At 46.0% G+C, this 23,900-nt stretch overlaps 1 protein-coding gene and 1 long non-coding RNA gene across 7 annotated transcripts in view; one reads left to right on the forward strand and one right to left on the reverse strand.

Annotated features, from left to right (window-relative positions):
- LOC120789369 overlaps positions 1 to 23,900 on the forward strand; it is a 64,303-nt gene that overhangs the window by 37,129 nt on the left and 3,274 nt on the right. For both annotated transcript variants that reach the window (XR_005707375.1, XR_005707376.1), the window contains one exon: positions 19,064 to 19,296. This is a non-coding gene — a long non-coding RNA (uncharacterized LOC120789369). The remainder of the gene's footprint in view (positions 1 to 19,063; positions 19,297 to 23,900) is intronic.
- On the reverse strand, positions 1,281 to 14,531 carry tfap2b (transcription factor AP-2 beta). Of its 5 annotated transcripts, XM_040126031.1 has the most exons (8): positions 14,456 to 14,503; positions 11,544 to 12,009; positions 9,868 to 9,912; positions 8,783 to 8,788; positions 8,405 to 8,624; positions 7,852 to 7,970; positions 6,747 to 6,888; positions 1,281 to 2,105 (listed from the first exon to the last, which is right to left on the reverse strand). In XM_040126031.1, the coding sequence occupies exons 1-8, from the start codon at positions 14,501 to 14,503 to the stop codon at positions 1,814 to 1,816; spliced, it is 1,338 nt and encodes a 445-aa protein (XP_039981965.1). In that variant the 3' UTR covers positions 1,281 to 1,813. The 5 variants fall into 5 exon arrangements, with proteins under 5 accessions (XP_039981965.1, XP_039981966.1, XP_039981963.1 ...); XM_040126032.1 differs by lacking the exon at positions 8,783 to 8,788 and having other exon boundaries at positions 9,868 to 9,922; positions 11,548 to 12,009; positions 14,456 to 14,531; XM_040126029.1 differs by lacking the exon at positions 8,783 to 8,788 and having other exon boundaries at positions 8,405 to 8,635; positions 9,867 to 9,922; positions 11,548 to 12,009.

The following is a 23,900-nucleotide window of genomic DNA, read 5'->3' on the forward strand; positions in this document are numbered from 1 at the left end:
CATATTTAACCATTTCAGTATATCTCTATGTAACCAATAGTAACATAAAGGTCCCTTTAAAGGCCCAGTCAGCACTTTCTGAACATATGACCTACGATTACGGCAAGGAAGAAAACTGAAGCCCTTGGACATGGATTCCCCCTGCATAAAATATCCGTAGCCATCGGTCCTTTTTCAAAACGAAGGCCTGCTTCCCTCCAGGAACACTACTAATGGGAAACGACCCTTAGAAGCATCAGAAAATAATAACAAACTTGTGCTGGCTTTTAAATGTCGGTGGCAAGGTTGCCGTTTTATTTACAGTCAAACCCGGAGCTTGTGCCTATTCAGTGCCACCATTTCTAACGGGGGTTCCCCATATATTTCGTCCCTGTAGGAAGATTTGGACGCTAGGCTGCCGTCCCATTGTCCCCATACACAGCGAGAGTAGTGGCCAAGCTGAGTAAGAGAAATGTCTGAAATACCAATTCTTAATTTTGTTTTTGTTACTGTTTCACGTCTTCAGAATGATCAGAAATCCGCTTGTCTGCTGCAGTGAATAATTGGTAAAAATAACAAGTCACATGAAATTGCATGGTTTTCTTCAATGTAGTCGTTTGCCCATTAAGTAGATCTTAATGGGTTTTTTTTTTTTGTTTCGTTTTTTGTTTTTTCTTCCCCCCACACCGTTACCAAAACCAGCCAAACATTTACGTTGTGATGAACACGGGACTGTTAAACCCTAAGGAACGTTTCACTGAAATCAGAACGACTAGCAAAACATTGAATATCACAGTGAATAACGAGATCGGTGTTGGGGGTCGGTCCAGTTCTAATTCCAGCCATTCAGAAAGCTTTTCTTTTAGGGTCACCCAAAATGTAAACTGTTTGACTTACTGGTGTATTTTAATATTTCACGAAATAAGTAAATGCCCCGACATCATAGATTCACCTGAGCGTGAGTTTTGAACCCAGACCCTAACTGGGGGACTTCTGGTGGAGAATCTTCCCAGGAGAAAAGGCGCAGGCTGCACACCTCGCATAATAAAACACATGGTTTATTATCAGTGTGATAGAAATGAAATCACTGGACAATTAGAAGCATGTCTACCCATCATCAGCACCATAACAACAGCTCTATAAGAACAGAAAAACACTGGATGAGTCCTGCCCCCACCCCACCCCACCCCTGCCGGGTCACAGAAGTCGAATCACAGATAAATAGGCCTACTCCAAAATAGCTGGTGCACCTATTTACACAACCATCCATTTAAATTAATATAAATAAATATTTACACACATAAATTAACACCCTCCCTCCTCGTACTTGTGTTAAATAACCAGACAAACCTGTTTCACAGATAGAATGCTCGTCACCCGATTTTTCGTACCCACAATGCTTTTTCTGTTTGAAGACAAACACAAGCGCGCGCACGCACACACAAACACATTCGTTCAGGCGCGCCGACACACACGGTGTTGTTTTTGTTGGCTGCTCACAGCATCTCAGTCTCACAGGATGCAGGCAGGGGGAGCGAAATGGATGTAACACAGTAAACCACCATGTCCTCGGGGGGAATGAAAAGAAGAACGTAACACAGATGAAAAATCCCTCTGTGCTCTCTGTCACTGGCCCACGGGTGTCTTCCTCTGCCTTTTTTTCTCTCTACCAAGCCTTCCTCTTCCTCCTCCTCCTCCTCCTCCTCCCCACCTCAGCCCTGTGTGTGGCAGGTCAGTCGCAGTGGTGTAAAGCTAGAAGTAACGGTGTAACGCCTCTGTGTGTGTTGCCGCCTCCCGCTCGGCTCTCCGCCATTGCTCCCCTCCTCCCCCTGCTTCATTTCCGCTGCTTCTCCTCTTTGTCACCGGCCTTGTTGCCGGCGTCCCCGTGCCGGTTGTTGGAAGGGTTGTTGAGAAACATCTTGTCGAGTCCTTTGAGAGCCTCGGTGAGGTAGTTCTGGAGGGCGGTGAGCGCGGCGCAGATGGCGGGCGACCCGAAGCCGTGCGTGATGAAGGAGAAGTGGGAGAGGCAGCTCTGGATGCCGGGCTCCAGGATGGGGGTGGGCCTCGAGTTGCCCAGGGGAGTCCTGTCCTGGGCCAGCAGGTCTGTGAACTCCTTACACAGCTGTCTGCAGGGGAGAAGAGACGACAAAATGTCAGGTGGGAACTCTGACTACAGGATTTCCCCAGAAAGGCTTCTGGAAGGCTGATACTGCTGCTGATAACTGCCAGTACTCAGTGTCACTAAAGTTCTTGACCAGAGGTTTATTCTGTGTTTCCTTGAGAATTGTATTATTGGCGAGGCTGACAGAAAAAATCTGAAATCTCACCTAAAAGCCGGGATGGGTACAGTCACCAAGTGGGCAAAATGGGCGATTCTCTCAGGGCCCGAGAGCCCCAGATCATCGATTGCAAATAATCTGATTAGAGTTTGATCATTTGAGTTTGATTTTATTTTTATTTTTTCATAGAAATTTGCAACACTTTAAAAAAAAAAAAAAAAGACCTGCATTTGACCTAATCTTTACCTGCTGTTCTATCAGGGTCTATCATATTTGTTTGTCCCAGGTTAACGGGGTGATCCTGCCACGGGGACCTACTAATGCAACGCTGTAGGGAATTTAATCAAAACATCTCATCACAGAGAGATTTCTCAGTTTGTGATCGGTTTTAAATCGCATCAAATCAGAACAAGAGGAGCGGCCGATATTGGCCTTGTCAGCCGGGCAGTACACGGTATAAATCGTGTGACCCCTGCCAGGCTGAAAAACCTCAGTAAATGCACCCAAATCCGCCACTGCCAGCATCTTGCTAAGATATAAGATATTTTGCAGCATAAGTTGCAGATGTTCTTGCAGTGCTAACTGAAACTACTCTGAATTGGGGGAAAAAAAAAAAATCTTGTACAGCAGGGAAACATATGTTAGTCTCACAGTTCACTGGAACTGCATTAAGTGAGGAAAAAAGAAGCACATTCACATTAAGCTGCGTTTTAGTTCATCTACTTTTTTTGGAATTTCATGTCCTGCGGAAAAACAACTCAACAGAGGAGATTCAGAAACAATTGTGGTGTCAGAAATTATGTAGTTTAATCTACCGGTCGTCTCCCAGATAAAACCCCAACGACACACAAATCACCCTTGGCTGACGCCAAACCACCGCTTTCTGAATGTGGCACACACCACGTGTAGAAATGATGTTTGGCTGTGGTTCAGCGGATCGTGGGTGGAACCACAAAGGCCAAAGCGACAGTTCCTCCAGAACAGTGTTTCTATTTCTATTAAAAAAAACAAAACAAAATAAAAAACCACCCTAAATCAGCGTTGAGGCCATCATTGAAACCCAGACGTATGAAATTCTTGCAGGTAGTTCAGCAGCACCGGAAGGCAGTGGGACCCCGCCCACCTGCCCGGCGCCAAAAGATTCTCTGAGGATTTTGAGCTCAAGCTTGTCGCATCAGTTCTGTGCCAATCCCGCCAAGAGTTAAGCCGTTAAACGGGGGACTCTTCGGTAAACTCTTGCTAAATCTCCCTCGGTCACGTGGCGAAAACTGCCCCAACCCCTCTGCTGTGAGAAAAAACTGAGGCCGTTCCTAAAACTAAAGACGGCAGCTTTTTCTAAATTTGGTGTCAAATCAGTATATTTACAGGGTCACGGGGACGTTTTTACTCCGTCTTCCTGCACTTACTTTAATCCCTTGCATTCCAAAGGCTTGAAGTGTTTATACAAGAATCTTGCACCGTCGTTGCAAAAGAGTTTATGTAAAATGCACAAAATTTAGATGCAAAGGAATTCTAATTTCCCCAGATAGGCCTGCACAGCATAATGCATCCCAAAGGCAAAATTTCCCCCTGATACTTTCCCTTTTGTATCCCCTTTAAGTGATGTTCCTGAGGCCTTTTTTGTGATATAGTGTAGCAGTTTGTTTGTTTGTTTGTTTGTTTGTTTTGTCGTCGTCGCCGTTGAAGCCACTTTCCCTCAGCCGCCTTTTTATCTACTTTTGTTTCCTTTTGTGACTCCCTGTGTTTCCCAGAATGCCTTTTGGAAAACGGAGAAAAAGCGTGAACTTGATGCAATCAGCCGCTACGGCGTAGCCGTAAGAGGAAAGAGTGGTAGCGCTGTGAGAATTTTCCTATTGAAAGTACCGAGTATTCTATTCCCTGGAAAAACACCTTCTGGCTGAACTGTACTCTCGCATACTGAGACAACTGTCTGTGAAGGATTTCTTGAAAGGTGCAGCAAAATGTACGCTCGCTTTCGTCCTTACCGACGGACATGTACACCGTTTTGATGTCATGTTTATGCTTGACAAATCTTCAGGAATAGGAAAAATCAAACACCAATATATATACACAAAGAATTACAAGGCCAACGCCAACAGCACATTTGTTTTTTCTTGTTTATCACTGTACAAAACCTTAGCCCGTGATGTCTGGAAAATACTGCGAGACTAATGCAGAGGTTGCAGTTTGAGGCCTTCACAATGAGAACAAATCTTTTAATTGTTAAGGTGTAATTTGCGACAAGAGGTAAACAAATGCGTCTTCGTTTGTCACTACGTGGTTTCATAGAAAATTGCACCGGTAAAAGAGAATCACCTCTTCACCTTGTTCTCCTCGTAAAATTTCAGCAAACCATCCTCTGGTTTTAGGCCCACATTTTATATTCAAGAGACCCATCTCTCTCCCCCCTCTCTCTCTCAGATTCATACTTGCATGCCCCATGCGCACACACACACACACACAAACACACGCACACACACGCAGACAGACACACACACACACACACCCTAAGAGGCCTAAGGGCAGAGCTCCAGCAAATGAGTGACAGGCTGTGCGGGCCGAGCCCAGCTGGGGTTAGGGGAGTAGAGAGGAGAAGCCGCCACCCCGGGCTACACTCAAGGCTCTCGCTGTTGTTTTCTGGCGACTTGAAACACTTCACTGCTAAATAATGAATTTCTAACAGGCAGCACCGACACCCAGTATTGGAACAGGTTTGAATCTGAGCATCAAACATCCACCACCGAGCACACCCTACATACTGAGTACCACACAAGCACACACACACACACGCACGCAGACAGGCAGATGGGTTATGCGGTGCAGGCCAGCAGACAGCACTATTTTATGCAAGCTAAAAATACAATCTTCTTAAAGGGATCCTTGTTAGGTGGTTCAGAGCTCTGCTTACAACAAAAACTCATATTCAGGGGAATAAATGGACATGGATTAGGTCTACTCGTTAATTAGCAGGAGACTTCTTCCACAGTGAATCTGTGATTTAGTCCACGTCGATTTTAAAAACCCACATCACCACTGCTGCCCTGGTTTTTAAGAAGAAAGAAAAAAAAAAAAAAATATATATATATCTCATGCTCAAATGCTAAAGGTACTCACACGATCTGGGATTCAATTCCACAGTTTAAGGGACATAAGAATTCACTGATTTATAAGAAACTTTACGAGGAGAACCAGTAAAATGGCTCGGCTCTAAGACCAGAAGCAGAGGTCAAACATACACTTGCAACCTCAGTGCTTGTATTTTATGTCTGTGAGCCGTCTTGGCCAAATTAAAGTGTCCAGCCTCAAATTAGGTTCATCTATACTTGAACTAAAGGTTATCCCGTGGAAGGAATTACTTGTCAGGGTGCCTAGGTGTGGAGTTGCATACAGAGTGATGGGATCGCTTTGCATCTCACATCTGGATATTTCACGTCCTGATACATTAAGTTTATATCACAGTCAAAAGGCGAAAATGGATGCTTTGCTGTTTTTTGTTCAATCGTTATACGTCTCTCGGCTTGAATGTGGATTTATTCTCGTTTCTTAAACGCTCGGGCTGAATTTAACCGCCCCTAATTTTTCAGCGTGGCAATTTTTCAATCAGCCATTTCATCCCAGGTTAGATCTATACCGAGCTCGATGCCTTTCATTAACAAAACCCTCTCCCTCCTTTTCAAATGTCAGTGCCATGTTCACCGTGTGAGCATGGACTGTGTGCGATTATTGAGTAAAGCAGAGAAGCATGGAGGAGGCTTGCGCCCCCGGGGGTCTAAAATGGGGGCCTTGGAGGCCCTGACCAAAATGAGAGTTAAATTTCGCCATAATTTCATTCACCAGGAAAATGCAGTGGGGTCCAGAAGTCAGACCGCCCTCCCATTCACTTGGATGGGAGAGGCCTGTTCAGAGAGGCAGAGTGGGCCCTAATTTTTTTTCAGCCTGCACGCAGGAATGTCATTCAAATCAGCAGCAACAACAAAAAAAAAAAAAAATCTTTCCAAATGCTGGAACTATAAACCGTGTCAAACGGGGGGGAGTTCCTGGGCCCATGTCCATCTCAAATCTTTGGGACACTGAAAAATGGGAACATCTGCTGCATGAGGCGAGTCTGGAGCGGAAATACCTTGAAACTCATTGGGCCTTTTGTGTCGTCTATGTTTACCATTTAAAAAAAAGAAAAAAAAAATCATCCTTTCCTTCTTGCCCTTTTAATCTCACGTGCTGACAGAGAACCCTGACCTCTGTGCGCTTTATTTCCCCCCTATTCTTTGCTCTGTTTGAACGTATCCAATTACCTAAATTGTTTTTCCTTTAATGATCCAACGACATAATCACGCGCTTTTAACCCCTTTACCGCCGGAATCTCCCTATACGCTTCGCTGCGCACATGCCTTATATATATATATATTCCGCGACGGGAAAAAAAAAAAAACACCCCATAAAGACTGTGAGGGGAACAGAATCTAATCAAACGGTCCATCACACACTCACTTTGTCGCCAGCAGCATGTTTTTCCGCGTGTGCAGCTCGTTGGGGTCCGCGTGCTGCCGGTTGAGGTACTCGCTCACGGCCTTGGTGGGGAACTCCGTCTCACAGATGTAACCGAAATCCCGGGCCAGGTGGACCGCTTCACCTGGGGAGGGGGGGACAAGCGGTTTGTGTATGTGTATATATAGATATATCGGAGAATGTCACTTAGTTTCATTCATTTTAATTATATTAAGCGCCTACATTGCTAAAAAAAAAAAAAAAAAAAAATCTTAAATTCTTAGATCCAGCAAACCCCCTAATTGGTGTTAATGATCTCACATTTCCGGGTTGTCCCATGCAGGATAATTTTACAAACGACCCGTTGTTTTCTTACGCACGAATTTCCTCTCAGCTGACGCACAGACAGCGGAGAATGGTCACCTTTTCTAAGCTTTTATTGTGAAAACGAACGATACGAGATAGATAGAGAGAGAGAAGAGGGAGGGAGCTACTCTGTTCCGCTTTTTGCAAGGCAGGAGTGAACACGACCTTCACACGTCGACATGTGAAAAGGGTAAGGAACAGCCAATCAGGCAGCAAACAAGACGAGTGCAGCTCGAAAGATTTGAACTACATTTTCAGTTGATAAAATAAGTTGTTTTTTGGGGTTTTTTTCGCCAAAACGTTGGTGCAAAGCCGGGGAGGGTCCGCACCGCCGCTTTTAATCAGTGAATTATTCCCAAACCTAACCGTGTCCCTCCGCCGGCTCGGCACCGGCTATTTCTTGACACCCATCTCCCGAAAACGGGGACGCCGCCAGGCCTGTGAGGTCGTGACCTTCGCGGTCCCGGATTCGGGTCGTGCGTAACTGTCGGTATTGCTGGAGCTGAGGCGAATTTGATTGGTACATTTTGACTCTGGGTGTCAGGTAATAGGACGGCTAAAATGCAAAAAGGGGGGGGGGGGGGTCCATGTTTCCTTCTTTCAGTTGTTTTTTTTTTTTTTTTTTAGATTACAAATAATTGAGAAAAAAATCTTTAGGTTTTTTTAGTCTATTGACCAAAAAAATGTCCCGTGTCAGGATAAAGAGCGCAGTGTTCCTGCAGTTTTTCCCTAAATCAGTCACCTTCTACGAGGGATGTTAGTAATGTGACATTGGCGGCTTTGCGTCTTCCGGCAGGTAGATTCAGTCCGATCTTCTCCAGCTTTTCCCTCAGACACTTCCCACCGTTTTTGGACTTCGCTCTGTAGAAACACAGGAAAAAAACAAAACAAACAAAAAAAAACAAAAAAAACACTCGTGTAAAATTGCGTGTCAGGTCAGCGGGTGTACACCCAAACTGTTCACTAATACTCATGAACATCCCGGATTATTAAAAAGAACAAAACACAAATGGAGCATCGTATCTATAGGTAAGCAACATTTGCCTCAGAGTGATGGGTTTCCGGAGAATTTATTGCATAACGTCTCAGCCCGGGCTCCAGTTTGTCTCCAGAGAATTGAATGTTAAGTACAGTCTAGGTGGTAAATGACACAGAGGCAGATACAGGAGCCTTTTTTTTTTCACAGCTCGGCGTTGCATCGGTGGATTCTGGTGCACACCGAATGAGCCACGGGCGCTCGGGCGCCGAGCGCCGGCGTCCGCGTTCAACCCCTTCCTCTGAGGCTTCGCTCGTACCTTCTCAACACGCCCCCCAACAGGGAGGCGTTGAGGCACTCGGGCGGGGACAGTCTCCTCTGCACCTCCCCCACGGTCACTTTGTACTTGGAGGTGGAGCTGAGCAGCGACAGGCGGCCGGGCACCGAGCAGAACACCTCGTTTATGTTGACGGTCACTCCGCCGATCAGCCCGTCCTTGCCGAGCATCAGGGAGCCCACGTTTTTGGGTGGCATGGGAACTGAAAGAGGAAGGTTTAGAGACGCGGTGAGTGCCATGTGCAAAACAGGGAGGGGGTGCTCTTTAAACGTAGGGGCCGACACCCCGACGCCGCTCGGATGGCTCGAGTCTCAAATCTCTCCATCCGTCTTTGTCAAAACTTTGCTCAGTGCGGAGGACCAGGCGCTCTCGGAGGGCGTCCCGGGCCTAATGAGGCGCCGCAAGCGCCGGGCATTTGCTGTTATTTAATGTCGCGCGACATTCTCATTACAATATTATCGATTGTTGATTGGCTCGCGCTCCCAAATCGCATTAACCACCTCCCCGTCTTCTCTCCACGGCCGGTTTAACTCCCACCAGCAGCACTGGATGCTCCTTCATCCAGCGTGTTAATGCTCGCGCTAATGACGTAAAAAAAAGAAAAAAAAAGAAGGGAGGGGGCGAGGAAAGAAAAGAAGCAGCAGCCAGCCTCGTGCATGCATGCGTAGGGGCCGGTGCAAAGGGTTTTTTTTTTTTTTTTTTTTTTTTTTTGATGGCTCCACGGGGGATAATACCGCAGATTAGCTCTAAACGAGCTCACGAGATCTCCTTGAGCGGTGCCATTTATTACATCAGCGGCTTAAATGCCCCGCGGGGAGCTCAGTCACTCAACATCCCGTAACTAAATCACCGCACATCATCAGAGCGGCAGAATGGCAGCCTGTCAGCGACACACTGCCTGCGAGTCAATACACCGGGATCGTTAACCCGTCTTCAAACTCCTCACCCCCCCCCCAAAAAAAAAAGAAAAAAAACAACAGAAAAACAAAAACGAAAAACAAAGCAAAACCTGGCGATAGAGGTATGTGGCCTGATCCAGTGTAGGGCCAAGTCATGCATAGATTTAATTTTCCAGCGAGACTAGAGTTCCTCAAGACATAAATCATCATCTCTCACAGCACAAATAAGAAAAAAAAAAGATTTATGATTAAAATGTTTTTTCAAATTTTTGTATCTTTTGAAATAACTTATATTTGTACTCGACTAAATCTTGTCATTAAAAAAAAAAAAAAAAATATATATATATATATCGTTGTGTATATATATATATATATATATATATATATATATATATATATATATATCGTTGTATTGGTAGAACAACTGGCAACACTGGTCAGCGCAGAGTCAGAGATGCGCGCGAGCTTGTGTGTGTGTGCGCGCGCGCGCAAAGGTGTGTGTGTGAGAGTGAGAGAGAACGATAGTGTGTGTGTGTGTGTGTGTACCTTTCTTAATTACTGATTGATCCAGGATGTTCGTTCCGTTGGTGTCTTCGATGGTCTGACAGAACAGAGAGAAACACAGATCAATTAACAGGCTGCTTTTATACGGGAGCACCCACATAACCCGCTTAAGGAGCACGCGAAGCTTGTTTGTAGTGTTTAGAGTCGAATTCAGTCAGCACAGTACAACGCGCGCACACCACACACACACACACACACACACACAAGAACAAAATCACGTAGCGTCCGAAATCAGGGGAAAATACGTCCTTATGTTGTTTGTATCCACGCAGCAATCAAATCTAGTTTATAATCCACTGGTGTCGTCTTCGTGGCCTCGCTAGAAAGAAAGCTATTCCCACAAATGTAAAAGCCTCAGATATCACTCTCATCTTCCTTGTGAAACAGATCCTTTTTTTTTTTTACATAGACCCGGTGTCACCGTTTCCTCACACTTTTATATATATAACATATAATATATAATAATGTATATAATATAAAGAAATGGGGGAAAAAAATTTTTAGTTAAAACAAATATATATGGGGGTTAATAAATGCATGACACAAATACGGAAGACCCGAAATGAGAAGCTACTGTGGGGGTTAAATGGCAGACAATTCGTGACGGTTGTGCCCCGAGGGGAGACGAGGGGGAAGATGAAATCCTACACAGCTCACTATGAAGTCTATTTCACTGAGTCTTTGGTAGCTTGCTTTGTACGTCTGGCACCTTTTAGCAGCAGCAAAAAAAAAAAAGAAAATCTATGTCGTCCTGTAAAACGAAAGTAATATCCTTTAAAATCTATGAAATCAGTGACAATAAAAATAATGATAATTATTGTACACAATCTTTCTGCATATCAAAGTTTTAATAAAAAAAAATTGCAGCATCTTCTTCCGCCTTTTCCCCCTTTTTAAATATGTGTTAATCATTATGGAAGTGGAGACGGGGAAATTTTAAATCCACGTCGACAACTGAGCGGCAATCTGGGAAGCCGGTCCTATGCCACATATCAGCACCCTCCCGTCGAAGATGTCTCAGGGTCTAAGGTCCCTGAGACGGTGCGGTTCGCCGCGGGCCACTCGCGTTTTAGGCTACAGCTGCTGCGAGAGTCCAGCCCGGGGGAGAGGGGTGGGGGGCTGGGGGGGGGGCTGCTGCTGCTCCCAGTTCACTGACCTTAACTCTAAAGGCACGGGAAACACGCGGGGACCATGAAGAAGACAGCTGTCAACAATTACCAATCCGTTTCTTCCACTGCAATTGTCTTCATTTGATTTTTTTTTTTTTTTTTTAATTTTGTTGAAGCTGCATCCAAACTATGAAAATCTGGCTCATGATTGTGTTTGTACAACTGAAGTAAATATGTGTGTTTTTAGTTAAAATGACCTTACTGAAGACGGAAAGGGTCAAATTCGTGAATACGATGCACAAAACGTCCTGTCTGCTTTTTGAGATAATATTGAGTAAAGGTAATAAAACGGCAGTGGCTTAATCCTCGTTTTGTCCAGCGGACTCCGGTGGTCCCTGACTTGCAGGCGTCAGTTTGATCTTTTCCCGGGTACAGTGATATCAGAATCCAAAAAAAGAAAAAAAAAAAGCAGCTTTTCAAAAAGCGCAAGAGAAAAACAAACCGCGATTTGGACTGAAAATTGTTACATTTAACCCTGCGACCGTTGACTCACCTGGACATCCTCCATACCGTGCAGCCCGTGCAGCAGTCCGTCCCCCATACCGGGCTCCAGTCCCGGGTGAGCGGAGTGCAGCAGCACGTCGGGCCGCCGTACGCCGCCGTAGTCCCGCCGTGGGTCCAGCCCGGACAGTTGAGGCAGCGAGGCCCGGGGCTGCGCCAGCAGAGCGGAGCTCTCCATCCGGTCCCCGGCGGCGTCTTGCCGCTGCCGCGCCCCCCATGCGCCCTGCTGGCTTTGGTGCAGGGAGTTCAGGGAGTAGGGGTCACTCACGTGGGAGTACGGGTCCTGGCTCTGGTAGTGAGCGAGCGGCTGGTACGGCGGCGGGAAGTACGGAGGCTGGAAGTCCGACGAGGGCGCGTGAGACAGCGGCGGCGCGCTGGAGTAGGGTCCCGCGTGCGATACCGAGCCCAGCTGGGACAGGCGCGAGCTGTGGCTCGAGACACCGTCATGCCGGTCCTTGAAGAGGAGAAAAGAATTAAAAAAAAAGAAAAAAGAAAAAAAAAATCATCTCTTTGCAGAATTAGATCCACATTTTAACGAAACGGAACCACACGGAGGCCCAGGACCGTGGTGCATTTATTAGAGTATTGCCCCTGGTGGTGCAGCCAGAGTAGCCTAAGTGGCATTGAACCTCCTGAACAAAAAGCACACAAGAGCCTGGAGGTAAAATGTTACAGCCTCTAATTCAAAATGCCTCACAACGGAAAACCTCACAGCAACATCTGCGGACTCGCCGTTTGCGCAAAGGAACACTGAAATGCACAGAGAGAGGGGAGAACTCACCGCGGTGGAGTAGGAATGAACCAACATCTGTAAAACCTCCGTTGGCGTCACGAGCGGGCTCACGGTGAGACGGCGGGATAGTGAAGACGTCGCTGGCCCGACACAGCCAGACTCATGCCAGGTGAAGGCGGGGCGTTTGTGTCTGCAGGCTCGGCCTGGTCTACAGCTCCACACAGAACCTTCCTGCGCCCGGAGCTGCCGCCGCTCTGAGTGCGAGCACCGAGCTCCCGCCTCTACCCCCGGTATATGGTGTAATTGTTATTCATGACCGGGACTTACAGGAATATTAATGTGCGCGAGGCAGGGGACTGGCGACACACGGAGCGTGAAGCCTCTCGCGCAACCGTGAGTGACGTTTAAATTCCGTGGAGAGGCGAAACGACGCGCGAGCAGCAGGAGACAGACAGAGGACTCTCTCAAGCAGGAGAAAAGGCGATGCAGGGTGTCCGGACCCGTGAGGAATTCCCCATCACAAAAATAATCCCTCATGGGGGGTGGTGGGGGGTGGGGGAGCCTTTTTCCTCATTTTTGCAGGCGAAATCTGAGGCAGGAAAAGCACACGCTCTTGTCCTTGGAGACAGCTTTGCGCAAACAGTCTCTGCGCAAACGGGCTTTGACGTTATGAAAAAACAAAAACAAAAAACAAACCACCCCGATATAAGTCGGTGGGTAAGAACAGAAACAGCTGGATTGCCGTAGCGCCTAATGGGTCGACCATAACACCAAAGACCACCAGGGCCAGCGGTTCAGTGCCCACCGGATAAACTCAGCCCAGGAGCTAGTGCAAGACGATCTTTTTCGAAAAATGCCCCCGCCAAAGTAAAAAAAAATCATTTCACTTTTACGCACAGACACGAAACACCTGCACAGATGTGTGCTCTTCTTATTCATTAAGATTTTTTTCTCCACTCGTGCCAGGCACATTTTTTTTTTTTTATCCCCTCCCCAAACTTCAGCCTGCTAAACTCACACTCCCGAAAAATAAAAAGGCGGCTCATGTTGTGTTGCAGCTGCCTTTTTTTTTTTTTTTTTTAAACTGAAAAACAATCTCGAGACACTACAGGGCGCGCGAGGGGCTCGCGTGAATGGTGTCACGAGTCAAAAGAAACGATTAAACTTTATACTGTGGACTACACGGCCCCTCTTTGCCCTTTTGGACGACTTGTTTAACAACATTATAGCCTCCCCTCCCTCGCGCCGTGGGAGAAAAGCCATGTGCGGCACGAGACAAGGGGCTTCCCACCGGGCTCAGCCGAGGGGCCTCGCGAGCTGCCCTTTCTTCGCGTGCTTTGTGCTCGAGCCCATTCAGCGCGAGCCGGCCAGGGCAGCAATTTTTTTTTTCCCCCCTCCGCGCGCGGTGGTATTTCTCCCCTTTCCCCCTCGCTCGTAAAAAAAAGAAGAAAAATTATATATACATATTGTTCTGGGATGAAAGCCGAATGATTTACATACTTCTGACACAGCACCCTGCTCTGACCCAGCCTTTCCTTAAAGTTCTTTTCTATTTTTCATGCAATCTTAAATCTAAAATAGGCCATTTATTTATTTTTTTGAATGCCTGTTTTTGCAGCATCACTGGTGTATTTTGAATGATCCTTGTAGAGAGATTTTTGGGACGTAAATTTAAGAAGTTCTAAGTTAAGTTGCTTATAAAAATGGATTTAATTTAAAAAAAAAAAAAAAAGGGCAGTGCCATATTTAAAATATATCCTATCGGTGAAAAGTAAAGAAAAGATTAAATACAAATGATCTGTATCCAATGTCAAATATATATATATTTTTTTCTACCATATGATCCAAACAGTGAATGGCCCCTGCACCATAGCCACAAACATCACATAAAATAATACAAAACCTCAGAGAGATATTAGAGCAAATGAGCAAAAAATTTCTGTCCGGACGAAATGTTCATGCTGTGCAATGTCTTACAATCCACATTCACGGCCACCATATCACAAAATAACAGGCCTAAAGCCTCCTGGAGGGAAAAAAAAAACCAAAAAAAAAACCCAAAACACTTCACTTTACCCTAACAATGTCTGAACACTTCATTATTCCCTGAAAGCATGTCTAATAACTCTCTTCCCCCACGACACAAACAGCTGGACGACAACGTTACCTCATATATATCTTCATACTTGACATTCTCAACTAGTTTCCACAGCATGGTCGCTTCTCCGGTGTCGGTAAACCGAATGCAGCCGAGTGAGGAAGGGATGTCTCAACTCTCTCTCTCCCTCGCTCTCTCTCGCTCTCTCTCTCTCTCTCTCTCTCTCGCTCTCTTCCTCTTCCTCGCTCTCTCGCTCTCTTCCTCTTCCTCTCTCTCCCCGTCTCTCTCTCTCTCTCTCCGCCCTCTGCAAAGTCAGGCAGCAGGCTTTGTGAATGGGGAACCCCTGTAAAGCCTCCACTACTGTGAAGATAGGGCGGGTTGACAGCAGCAGGCACAAACATCAGGAGCAAAAAAAAAAAAAAAAAAGGCAGGAAATAAATGTTTTATTTATTGTGTCTCTCTGCAGTTCCCAAAATAAAAGCACAATGTGTTAAGAAAAGACTTAATATTTTACACAGATGAGCAGCTTGGGGGAAATGGTGACTATGCAGTAACCAAATCCATGGCAGCTGTTCTCTCACTGTGTGATTTTTTTTTTTTTTTTTCTGATTAATTGTAGAAGCTGATAACTGATGAGATTTTAAATGAAGTGAAAAATGAATGAAGCTAGGCCGTGAACTCTTTACTTAGACTATAGGGAGCATGTGTGGGACATAAAATTGATTTCTACATACACATGAATCAACAAATTAAAGCAGCAACCAACATGAATTTCAATCTTTACAGTTTTGAGTATACGTTTTTTTTTGTTTTTTGTTTTTCCATTTTAGTTCCTACTCTCTCTCATATTCTGTAAAGTCAGACACTGAATGTCCGTCTCTCTCTCTTGATAAAGGACGGTGGGCTGTGTAAACACCAGGGGCAGCAATGGACGGTCCGGGACTTTACGGTTTTATCTGTGAGAGAGTCTGAGATGTAGTATAGTCTGTTCTAAATACATTAAAACACAGAAACAAAAAGAAGTCTTAGTGAGGTATTGGTCCACCATCAGCCTCCAGAAAAGCTCCAGTTCTCCTCGGCAGTAACTTTCCAAGTCCCGGAACTCTACCGGAGGGATGAACACCGCCCTCCCTGAAGATGTCCCCTCATTTTGGTGTTTTGATGGCGGTGGCGGAGAGTAGTGTCTAACGCGCTGGTCCCAAATAGTGTTCAGTGCACCCCCCCCCCGAGCTCTCAGAACCATTCGGCGGCCCTTTGTGCCCTCTTTTGGAAGATGTTTTCCAAACATCTGTTCGGACTTTTACCTTCAATTTGTCGCGCCCGTATGTTCACTTTCTTGGATTTACTAAGCCCACGTAGACCGGGCCCTTCCGTTCTCATAACACAAACCGAAAAAAAACTACCAGGGCGTGACTCCATCACAGGACTCGGCTTGGCAAGGAACGGCGGCAAAGGTGCCTGAACCTTGCCCATTTATTGGCCTACTAGCGGAGGGGAGAGAGAGCAGGTGGCTCCACCCCGGAGATGGCAAGATCTGTGTCTGCAATTCTCGGGGAGCGGCGTGATGATGAATGGGGCTGGGATTGCAAATAAAGAACGAAGTTTCACGGCTGGGAGTTCAGGTTATGCGGCCATTTATTGATCTACGATCCTAATCAGCGGTGGGTCGCAGGATCGTGGTCCCACATTGCACTCGCAGGGCCGACTCGGCATTAAATTATGTGGAAATTGTCGGGTCTTCATATATCCAGCCAGCACGGCACCAGCCTCACACGAGGCCAAAAAATAAATAAAATAAAAATAAAATAAGCGCGGGGGTGATTACATGAACATAATTCATAATTATTATAGAAATATATCACGGAATTTCATGCGACGATATGTCATTAGACTCATGATATTACAAGTGGGCGAGGGCGTGTGCGCCAGGCGGCCTGTAAACACGGCCGCGGTGCCAGCGGAGCGCACGATCACATGCGCGGTGGTGGCGTTGGATTGGAGTTTTTGACGCCTCGGCGTTCAAGGCTCGCAATGCGTCGCGTCGTAGCGGTGGCACGCGGAGACACAACGTTGCAAGCGTTGTCGCCGTATCGCTGCGCGACGACTTTTCACTAACGCGTTTGAGATCCGGTCCAAACGCTCGTTCTTGACAATATAATCTAATGTTAGTTCTAATTAAAAAAAAAGAAGATAAATTAAGTTATTCAGGATGTCACGCTTTATGACCGGTTTAGTGTCAGGTTTTTTTTTTTCCAAAGTTTTCCAAAGTTATCCTCATGCAGCGACGACAGCTGTCAACCTCTGTATCTGCTCGGCATTGGAAGATCGTCGGGGGCGCTGACAGACCCTGATGCTGCGTTGTCACCCGGACCCGGTGTTGGTGCGTGGCGTGGCTTCCCCCGAGGCTCGCAGGAGGGGCATGACGTAGAAAATAAGTTTGCTGTCCCCCTCTTCAGAATAAGTTGCTTCGCATCCAGCAGATCTGTGGAGTGTGTTCTACACGAGACAGGCTTGAATTCATTTTAAAAGTTGACCAGTCGTCTCTCTCTGCACCTCTGTGATCTGCATCTTTTTTTTTTTTTTAAACGAAAGCAGCAGATGAATAATACAAATGAACCATCAGCTGATGCTTTTTTTTTTTTTGCCTCCACATTTTATTCAGTTAGACGAGACGTTTACAGCCTCTGCCTCAACTACGCCGCACTTGTTCCCTCTCCTCCATCCCTAAGGTGAACTCATCGGTGTGAAGTGGACACATTGGTGGACAAAGATTCCGGTTGCGTTCGTTAAAGTCACGTGAAAGTCCCACTTTGATCTATAGTAAACAGGGATGACCCGTGTTTGATAGCCGTCACATTTCCCTGCGACCAGCACCTCAACGCTTCCCTGCGAGGACCTGCCCAACTGTTTGTAAACTGCTCCCCCTAGTGGCCCCAGACCACACATGCACCCGTTTAAGCCGAGCACGGAGCGAGACCACAGCGCTGGGTGTCATGGGCTGCTCTCCCATAGTTTCCGCCTCAGAAAGGGGGGGGGGGGGCGGATTCAGTTGACGTGGCTGTTAAAAGGCTGACAGCGCGTGCCACTCAACAGACGTCCTTAGGAGGAAATGCACGAACGCGTCTGTGTGTGTGTGTGTGTGTATATATATATATATGATGGTGGGGGGGCTTGAGTTAGAGCTTGACATTCGTGCTTTAGAGTTGCGTGTCATGTGGAATTCAATTAAAAAAATAAAACAACTCCACTTTTGGTTGTGTACAGTAGCTTTAGGCTTCAGGACAATCAAACCTTGTCCCGATTGGCCTCCAGCTCCCAAGTGAAGCTCCCAGGAAGTTCCTCTTATACGGCCCGTACATCTGCCTGTACGCTGTCGTGGTTCTCTCTCTGTCATGGCTGCCACGGTTAAGCTTCGTGGATGTTTGATGCGCACAGACACACTCACACACACACACAAACACACACACACAAAACAACCCAAAAACTGCCAGACTGAGAATACCAGACATGAATGTTTAAGAGGCACGGCTGTTCCCATGTTCTCCGGAATGACCCCCTGCCAAAGATTCATCCATCGCTCGCTCTTCTTCCTCACTCACACGCACGCGCACATACACAGACACACACACATGGCGGGGCATATGACTGTCAGCGATGACAGATGTCCCGACAGTCTGGAAGTCTGGAGGCACGGTTGCGGTCGTTGTCCTGCAGGGCTTTGACACACGATGTATCAGCATACATTACACACATGTCACACTAACACTGCTCTATTTGCTCCCCGTCTTTCCTTTGCAGCCATTTACAAATGAGACGCATTTGTCTTCATTTTCACCTTCCCCGGGATTTCCAGTCGGGAGGAGGCTGGGGACGGTTGCGATCCTACCTGCATCTGCACCTTTTGCAGATGCAGGTAGGATCTGCACCTTTTGCCTGCACTGCAGGTTGCGCGTCTGCAAAAAAGAGTCTCCAGCCTCGCTCCTTCTTGTGTGTTTGCTAACGGTCAGCGTGATAAAGACGTCCTGCCTCGGTGCACAGTCATGCAGTTACACCTTCTCACACCTAGGACCTCCCCACTGCATCCCAGTGAAGTGTGGCACAATAACTTGGTAAACCAGTGGACACGAGGCCGAAAAACAGCGGAGAAACCCTTTAATCGTGTAGCCGTTTCCTCGCTGTAGATGCGGTCGGCCGACAGAAAGCAAAGGGAGCGAGACTCTCAGACGCCGTTAGATTTTGTAGGAAATGAGCCATTTGATTTCGCGTGAGCGCGGTGGTGCCGGCGAGACAGTGACCGTGTCACCGTCACGGCACCGAGCAAGGAACCCCGAGTTTTTCCACACATGATCAAAAAACCCGGAATGTCCTGTTTGGCTTTCGATTCCTTTTAAAGTTCCTCCAAAAGTCCGGTAAAGAAGGCAAGGTGGATCAATCAAATAGTGTCTCTCCAGTATTATACACGTTTTTTTCAGTGATTGGTGAATTTGGTGGTAGACCGGACACTCTTATTTAATTTGCTGATTATTTTTCAGGTACTGTTTCAGAAAAGTGTGCGCGCCGCATCCCGGACCTGACCTTTATGGGGTTTTTTTTTGTGGTGTCTTTTGACCACACGTGGCCTGGGCGGTCGTGTGCCAGTGACACATTAGTGACCGAGTTCGTTTATTCATTCAACAGGTCTCACGGCAACCGGAGACCGCGTTTTCCTCCTGCATGCTCTACCGGCGCCTCCAGCCCGAGCGGAGTCACATCCCGGGCTGCTGTCGCTGGCCACTAGGTCGCGCTAGAGCACCGGGGAAGAGGAGATGAGGGCCCAGCGTGGAGGGGAGCAACGTGGAGACCTGAGTTCAGCCTCCCCCCTCCCGATTCCGTCGACTGCCAGCGGGAAACTGTGTCCGGAGCCTTTAAACGTGAGTCACGGGTCCTCGGGTAACGGGGCCTAAGAATGCGTTTGGGAAAATAGACCCAAATTATTATAAGGTTTATAGACATTTTTGTAGGTCTTGAATTTAAACTAGGCCTTGTTCCCAGAGGACGTTTTGATGCGTCACAGGAGGACGCACAGGTGTAAACTGTAAAATGAACGATTCACTTTCTCCCGCTGTTGTGCGCGAAGGCTGAATACAACAGAAATGAATCGAGAAACGACAAAAACCGTCATTCTCCTCCTTGTTTCCGTGCTGGCAGACTCACCGGTGGCTGCCTCGGCTCCGGGGCTTGTTTGGTGCCAACGAAGCCACTGACAGCAGCTCGGTGGCGACGGGCACATTAACTCTGGAGTGAGTGACTGGATGTTTAAGAAAGGGCTGAAAGATAAAATGACCGAATCCCAGCTTTGCAACCAGAACCGAAGCAGCCAATTGACACCGGTCAGGCCCGAGTTAGAGGTTGTGTTCATGCCACCACGCCAACCAAACTCTACTAGGCCACATTATTAAATAAACATCCAGTTCCCTCTCAGGATCTGATAATACAAATGGGGGCAGAGTAGAATAATCATCAGCAAATGAAGAACAGGGCGTTCCTGTCTTTTGCAGTAGTTCCCTCGGTGTGTGTGTGTGTGTGTGTGTGTGTGTGGGTGTGTGTGTGTGTGTGTGTGGGTGGGTTGACAGACTGACGGGGACAGTCGGCTTCACGGCTGAGGAGAAAGAGGCCCTGAATGTTCCTGGGACTGACTGGGATCAGGACAGAGGAGGAAGAGGTTTTAGCAGAGAAGCTGAGGAGGAGGAGGAGGAGGAGGAGGAGGAGGAGGGTTATAGCTTCAGAGGAGAGAGACTGGAGAGACGGGGCTTAGAAGTTGACAGAGTTTGGTATTCGTGACTGTAGGGCTCAGTCAGCAGGAGTTACAGTCCCACTGAGACCTCAGACTGTTTAATTCACTTCTATATAAATGGCAGTATTCGTTGCATGCATTTCTGGTTTGAAAATGTTCATTTTCAGTGTGTGCTCTGCGTGTTAAACCTCAATTCCATGTATAAATATCTGCACTGCATTGAAATGGCTCAAATATAATTGGATAAAATCACCAAATAAACAATATTGCATGCTGAAGGCTGAATAGGAGAAGAGCGAACTAGAAAATCTGCTCTGATGCTTAATGTGGTGATAACAGAGCGTTGCATTGTAATACGATCAATAGCCTGTGTGAATAATGCATCGGCCGCCCCATCACATTATGCGCTGCTGATGTCAAACTTGTGATTCCTTCTTGTCCGTTTGTCAATTTACAGAAACTCCGGCAGACGCAACGTATCGATTTAATTTTCCAGCTCATTTTGATCAAGCTGCTTATTATTCTAATGCGGGGTCAGCGGGGACGTCTTTGGCAGGGATTACGTGTTTATCACGCAAGTGATAAACAAAAGTGTGATTAAGTTACTTTCTCTGAATGTATATTTGTGTGTGTGAGTGTGTGTGTGTGTGTGTGTGTGTGTGTGTGTGCGCTCGTGCTCATTTGTTGCTGCTCGTACCCTCCAGTGAGATGCAGCAACCATCAAAGAGCCAATTTAGAAAGCTGCTCGGCTTCGTACACATCACCCTGTTACATCGAGATACACGAGTTTGATTACATATCAAGCCCATTCCTCCACATTAGCCGCTCATAAGAATCAAGTTCCTCCCAGCAGCTGAAAGTGAAAATTTTAAAAAACGAAAGCCAAAAGATTAGGATCTGCCTACATCTATATATTGTGTTGCTAAGCAACTACATCAAAAATGTGTAAAATAATTATTTTTTTTAGGTTTTTTTTTTTTTTTTTTTAATTTCAACTAGCATGGACTCAGTTTACCATCCAAATAACCGAATGCTGCGTTCATGTCGTATTGGACTTTCTGTAACCCCCGAGGTAGACAACATTTAAAATCGACCTCCTGGTGGTAAAAGGCATAAATGCAAACGCCGTCGGGCGCCGTTGCCTCCAACCTGGCATCGTGAAGTAAATGTATCCAGGAATCCACCAGAATGAGCAGCAAAAAAAGCGCTCGTCCAATGATTGATGTACGTCTAAAGAGCTGTAAACCCCTTCTGGTGTGTGTTTGTGGCTCATTTTAAAGGATCAGAATATTCTAATGAGTAAAACCCTGAAGCAGTAAAAAAAAGATGTCCTTCTGTTTCTTCTGACTTTGAATGTGGCCGAGTGTGCATTGGTAAGTAGAAGTGACCGTTGGGTGCAAAACAGGGCTGCAACTAACAATTCTCACAGTTGACCGATAATTGGATTACCTTTACTCTTTTCTGACCATCGATCAAAAGCCCAAAAAGATTCCGTTGACAGTGATATAGAGACAGAGAAAAGCAGCAAATCCTGACATTTGTGAGGCTGGAACCAGAGATTGTTTGGTATTTTGGCTTGATAAATGACTTAAAAAACTATCAAAAATGATTATTCATTCTTCTATTGATCGGCTTATTAAGCAATCAACAAATTGTTTCAGCACCAGGGCACAGTGTTGTGATAACTGCTTGATGGCCGTTATGTAACCGTAGGTTTGGTTCCACACAGGATGTGTTTTGGTCATTTTGGTTTTTAGCCGTTGGATTTTTGCTCTGGTCCTTGTTATTTATTTCTCTTATGGTATTGGTTGAAACACTATAGCCTTTCCAAAGATACACTGTAGTGCAGGTACCAGTCCTCAAAAACCGCCATCATGGTGTGGCTGTTGTGCATTAATGCATTGCTGTGAAAGCTAAAAGAAAAGTACCCGAGGGAGAAACTATAATATACTATTTGTCGTCATTCATTTTTTGGACACTCTGCAATGCACTGCCAATGGTTCAGCTTTGTCCCAGCACCATAAAACATTGACTACATGTGGGTATATTTGTGTGGGGAGGGGGGGTTGTGTAACACCATCTGTCAAATACCAGACCAAACACACCAAACCAAGACTGGGAATATTCTGGAATTCTGCACCTGTGTCTCTCCCTTCCTTTACGTCACTCTCCTCTATTACTCTTCCACCTGAGGCTTCACTCGCATGTGATTCAGTGCGACAAGCCGGCGCAGGCGCCGCTGTAAATGCATCCTATCTGTTGATGTGTTTCTGTGTTATGCAGCGGTCGTGACCTCCTTTTAAATGACTGGGACATTAAAGAGTAAACAGAGCCCGGATGGAGACGCCAGCAGGCAGCCGCTCCTCTCTCCGTTTTATCATCAGATATATATATTTTTTTTTTCTTTAAATAGAAATAAGCAGAGAACCTGACAGAAGTCACTCAGAGTGAAAGAAAACACACATGCTCATGCACACAAAGAAGGCTTTTGAACTCTTCTGTAAGTAGAGTCTTCTCTCACAACATTAGAGAGCAGCTCTGACTTTTTAGTGTTTTAACACTGTGAACTCATGTGGGTAATTCACAATTGCTGGTTTTGATCTGCGCTGCTTCTCTTTAGTCTGTCCTTGCTCTGTTACCTCCTTCTGTGTGTATGCATGTTTATATATGGTGTGTGTGAGTCCGTGTGTGTGTGTGTGCGTGTGTTTGTGTGCAGCACATCTTAAAGCCAGAGAGCAGGTAGTAGAACACATAGCAACTGTCTTTATTGAACACCGGCATTTTAGAAGGTAGGGATTTAACATATATATAGTTAAAGCCTACAAGAAAAGTAATTTAAATATTTATATATATCTTTACAAATGTTCATGAGCGAGTCAGAGAGCTTGTGTCGGCTAAACTTGCGATCTGGGGAGTGTACAAAGATAGACATGCACGGGGAAGAGTAACAACGGCAACCGCAAAGTCACCTTTTACAAAATGGCTGAGTTGGACCCTTCTCTTTCACTTTCACACTCTTCATCTCTCTCTCTCTCACACACACACACTCAATCACTCGCACACGCGCGCACACACCAAAGTGTATCCTACCCCAGGCAGTGGCGTTACATCAGTTTCACATCCAGAACCAGTCTCTTTTTCTCTGTTGTCCACATGGTAAACACACTGGTTGCTATGGCACTGATTGTAGAGCGTAAAAATAAAAAATAAAAAATCGGTGTGGTCCAGTGCTCTCACAGGTCCAGGAGGGGTTCGTAAAACAGATTGTGTGCGTGTGTGTGTGTGTGTGTGTGTGTGTGTGTGTGTGTGTGTGTGTGTGTGTGTGTGTGTGTGTGTGTGTGTTTCTTTTTCAGTTTAATAAGTTAAAAATGTGTGGAAAGTGATATCAACCACAGAAACTCCCGGTTTTGCTTAAATTCTCAGTCGAATCTAAATGATTTCAGAGATTTCTCTCAATAATTTAATAAAAAACAGATAAAATGAATGTTCAGAGGATAAAAAAGTGTTTGTTATTGTATTTCTGCAGAAAATCCACACCTGAATTAGCTGGATTGGGATAAAATTGCCAAAAACCCTTAATTTGTGTGTGTGTGTGTGTGTGTGTGTGTGTGTAATGTGTGTTGTTGTTGTTGTTGTGTTGGCAGTTACCACCCCTGTCCTGGAAAACTCTGACGTCAGCATGTCCATGTTTGCTTCCTGTTTTCAAAATTAATAAACAAATAAAAGTCTTGGATGAGTCAC

The sequence above is a fragment of the Xiphias gladius genome, chromosome 4 (assembly GCF_016859285.1).
Source record: "Xiphias gladius isolate SHS-SW01 ecotype Sanya breed wild chromosome 4, ASM1685928v1, whole genome shotgun sequence".
NCBI lineage: Eukaryota > Metazoa > Chordata > Actinopteri > Istiophoriformes > Xiphiidae > Xiphias > Xiphias gladius.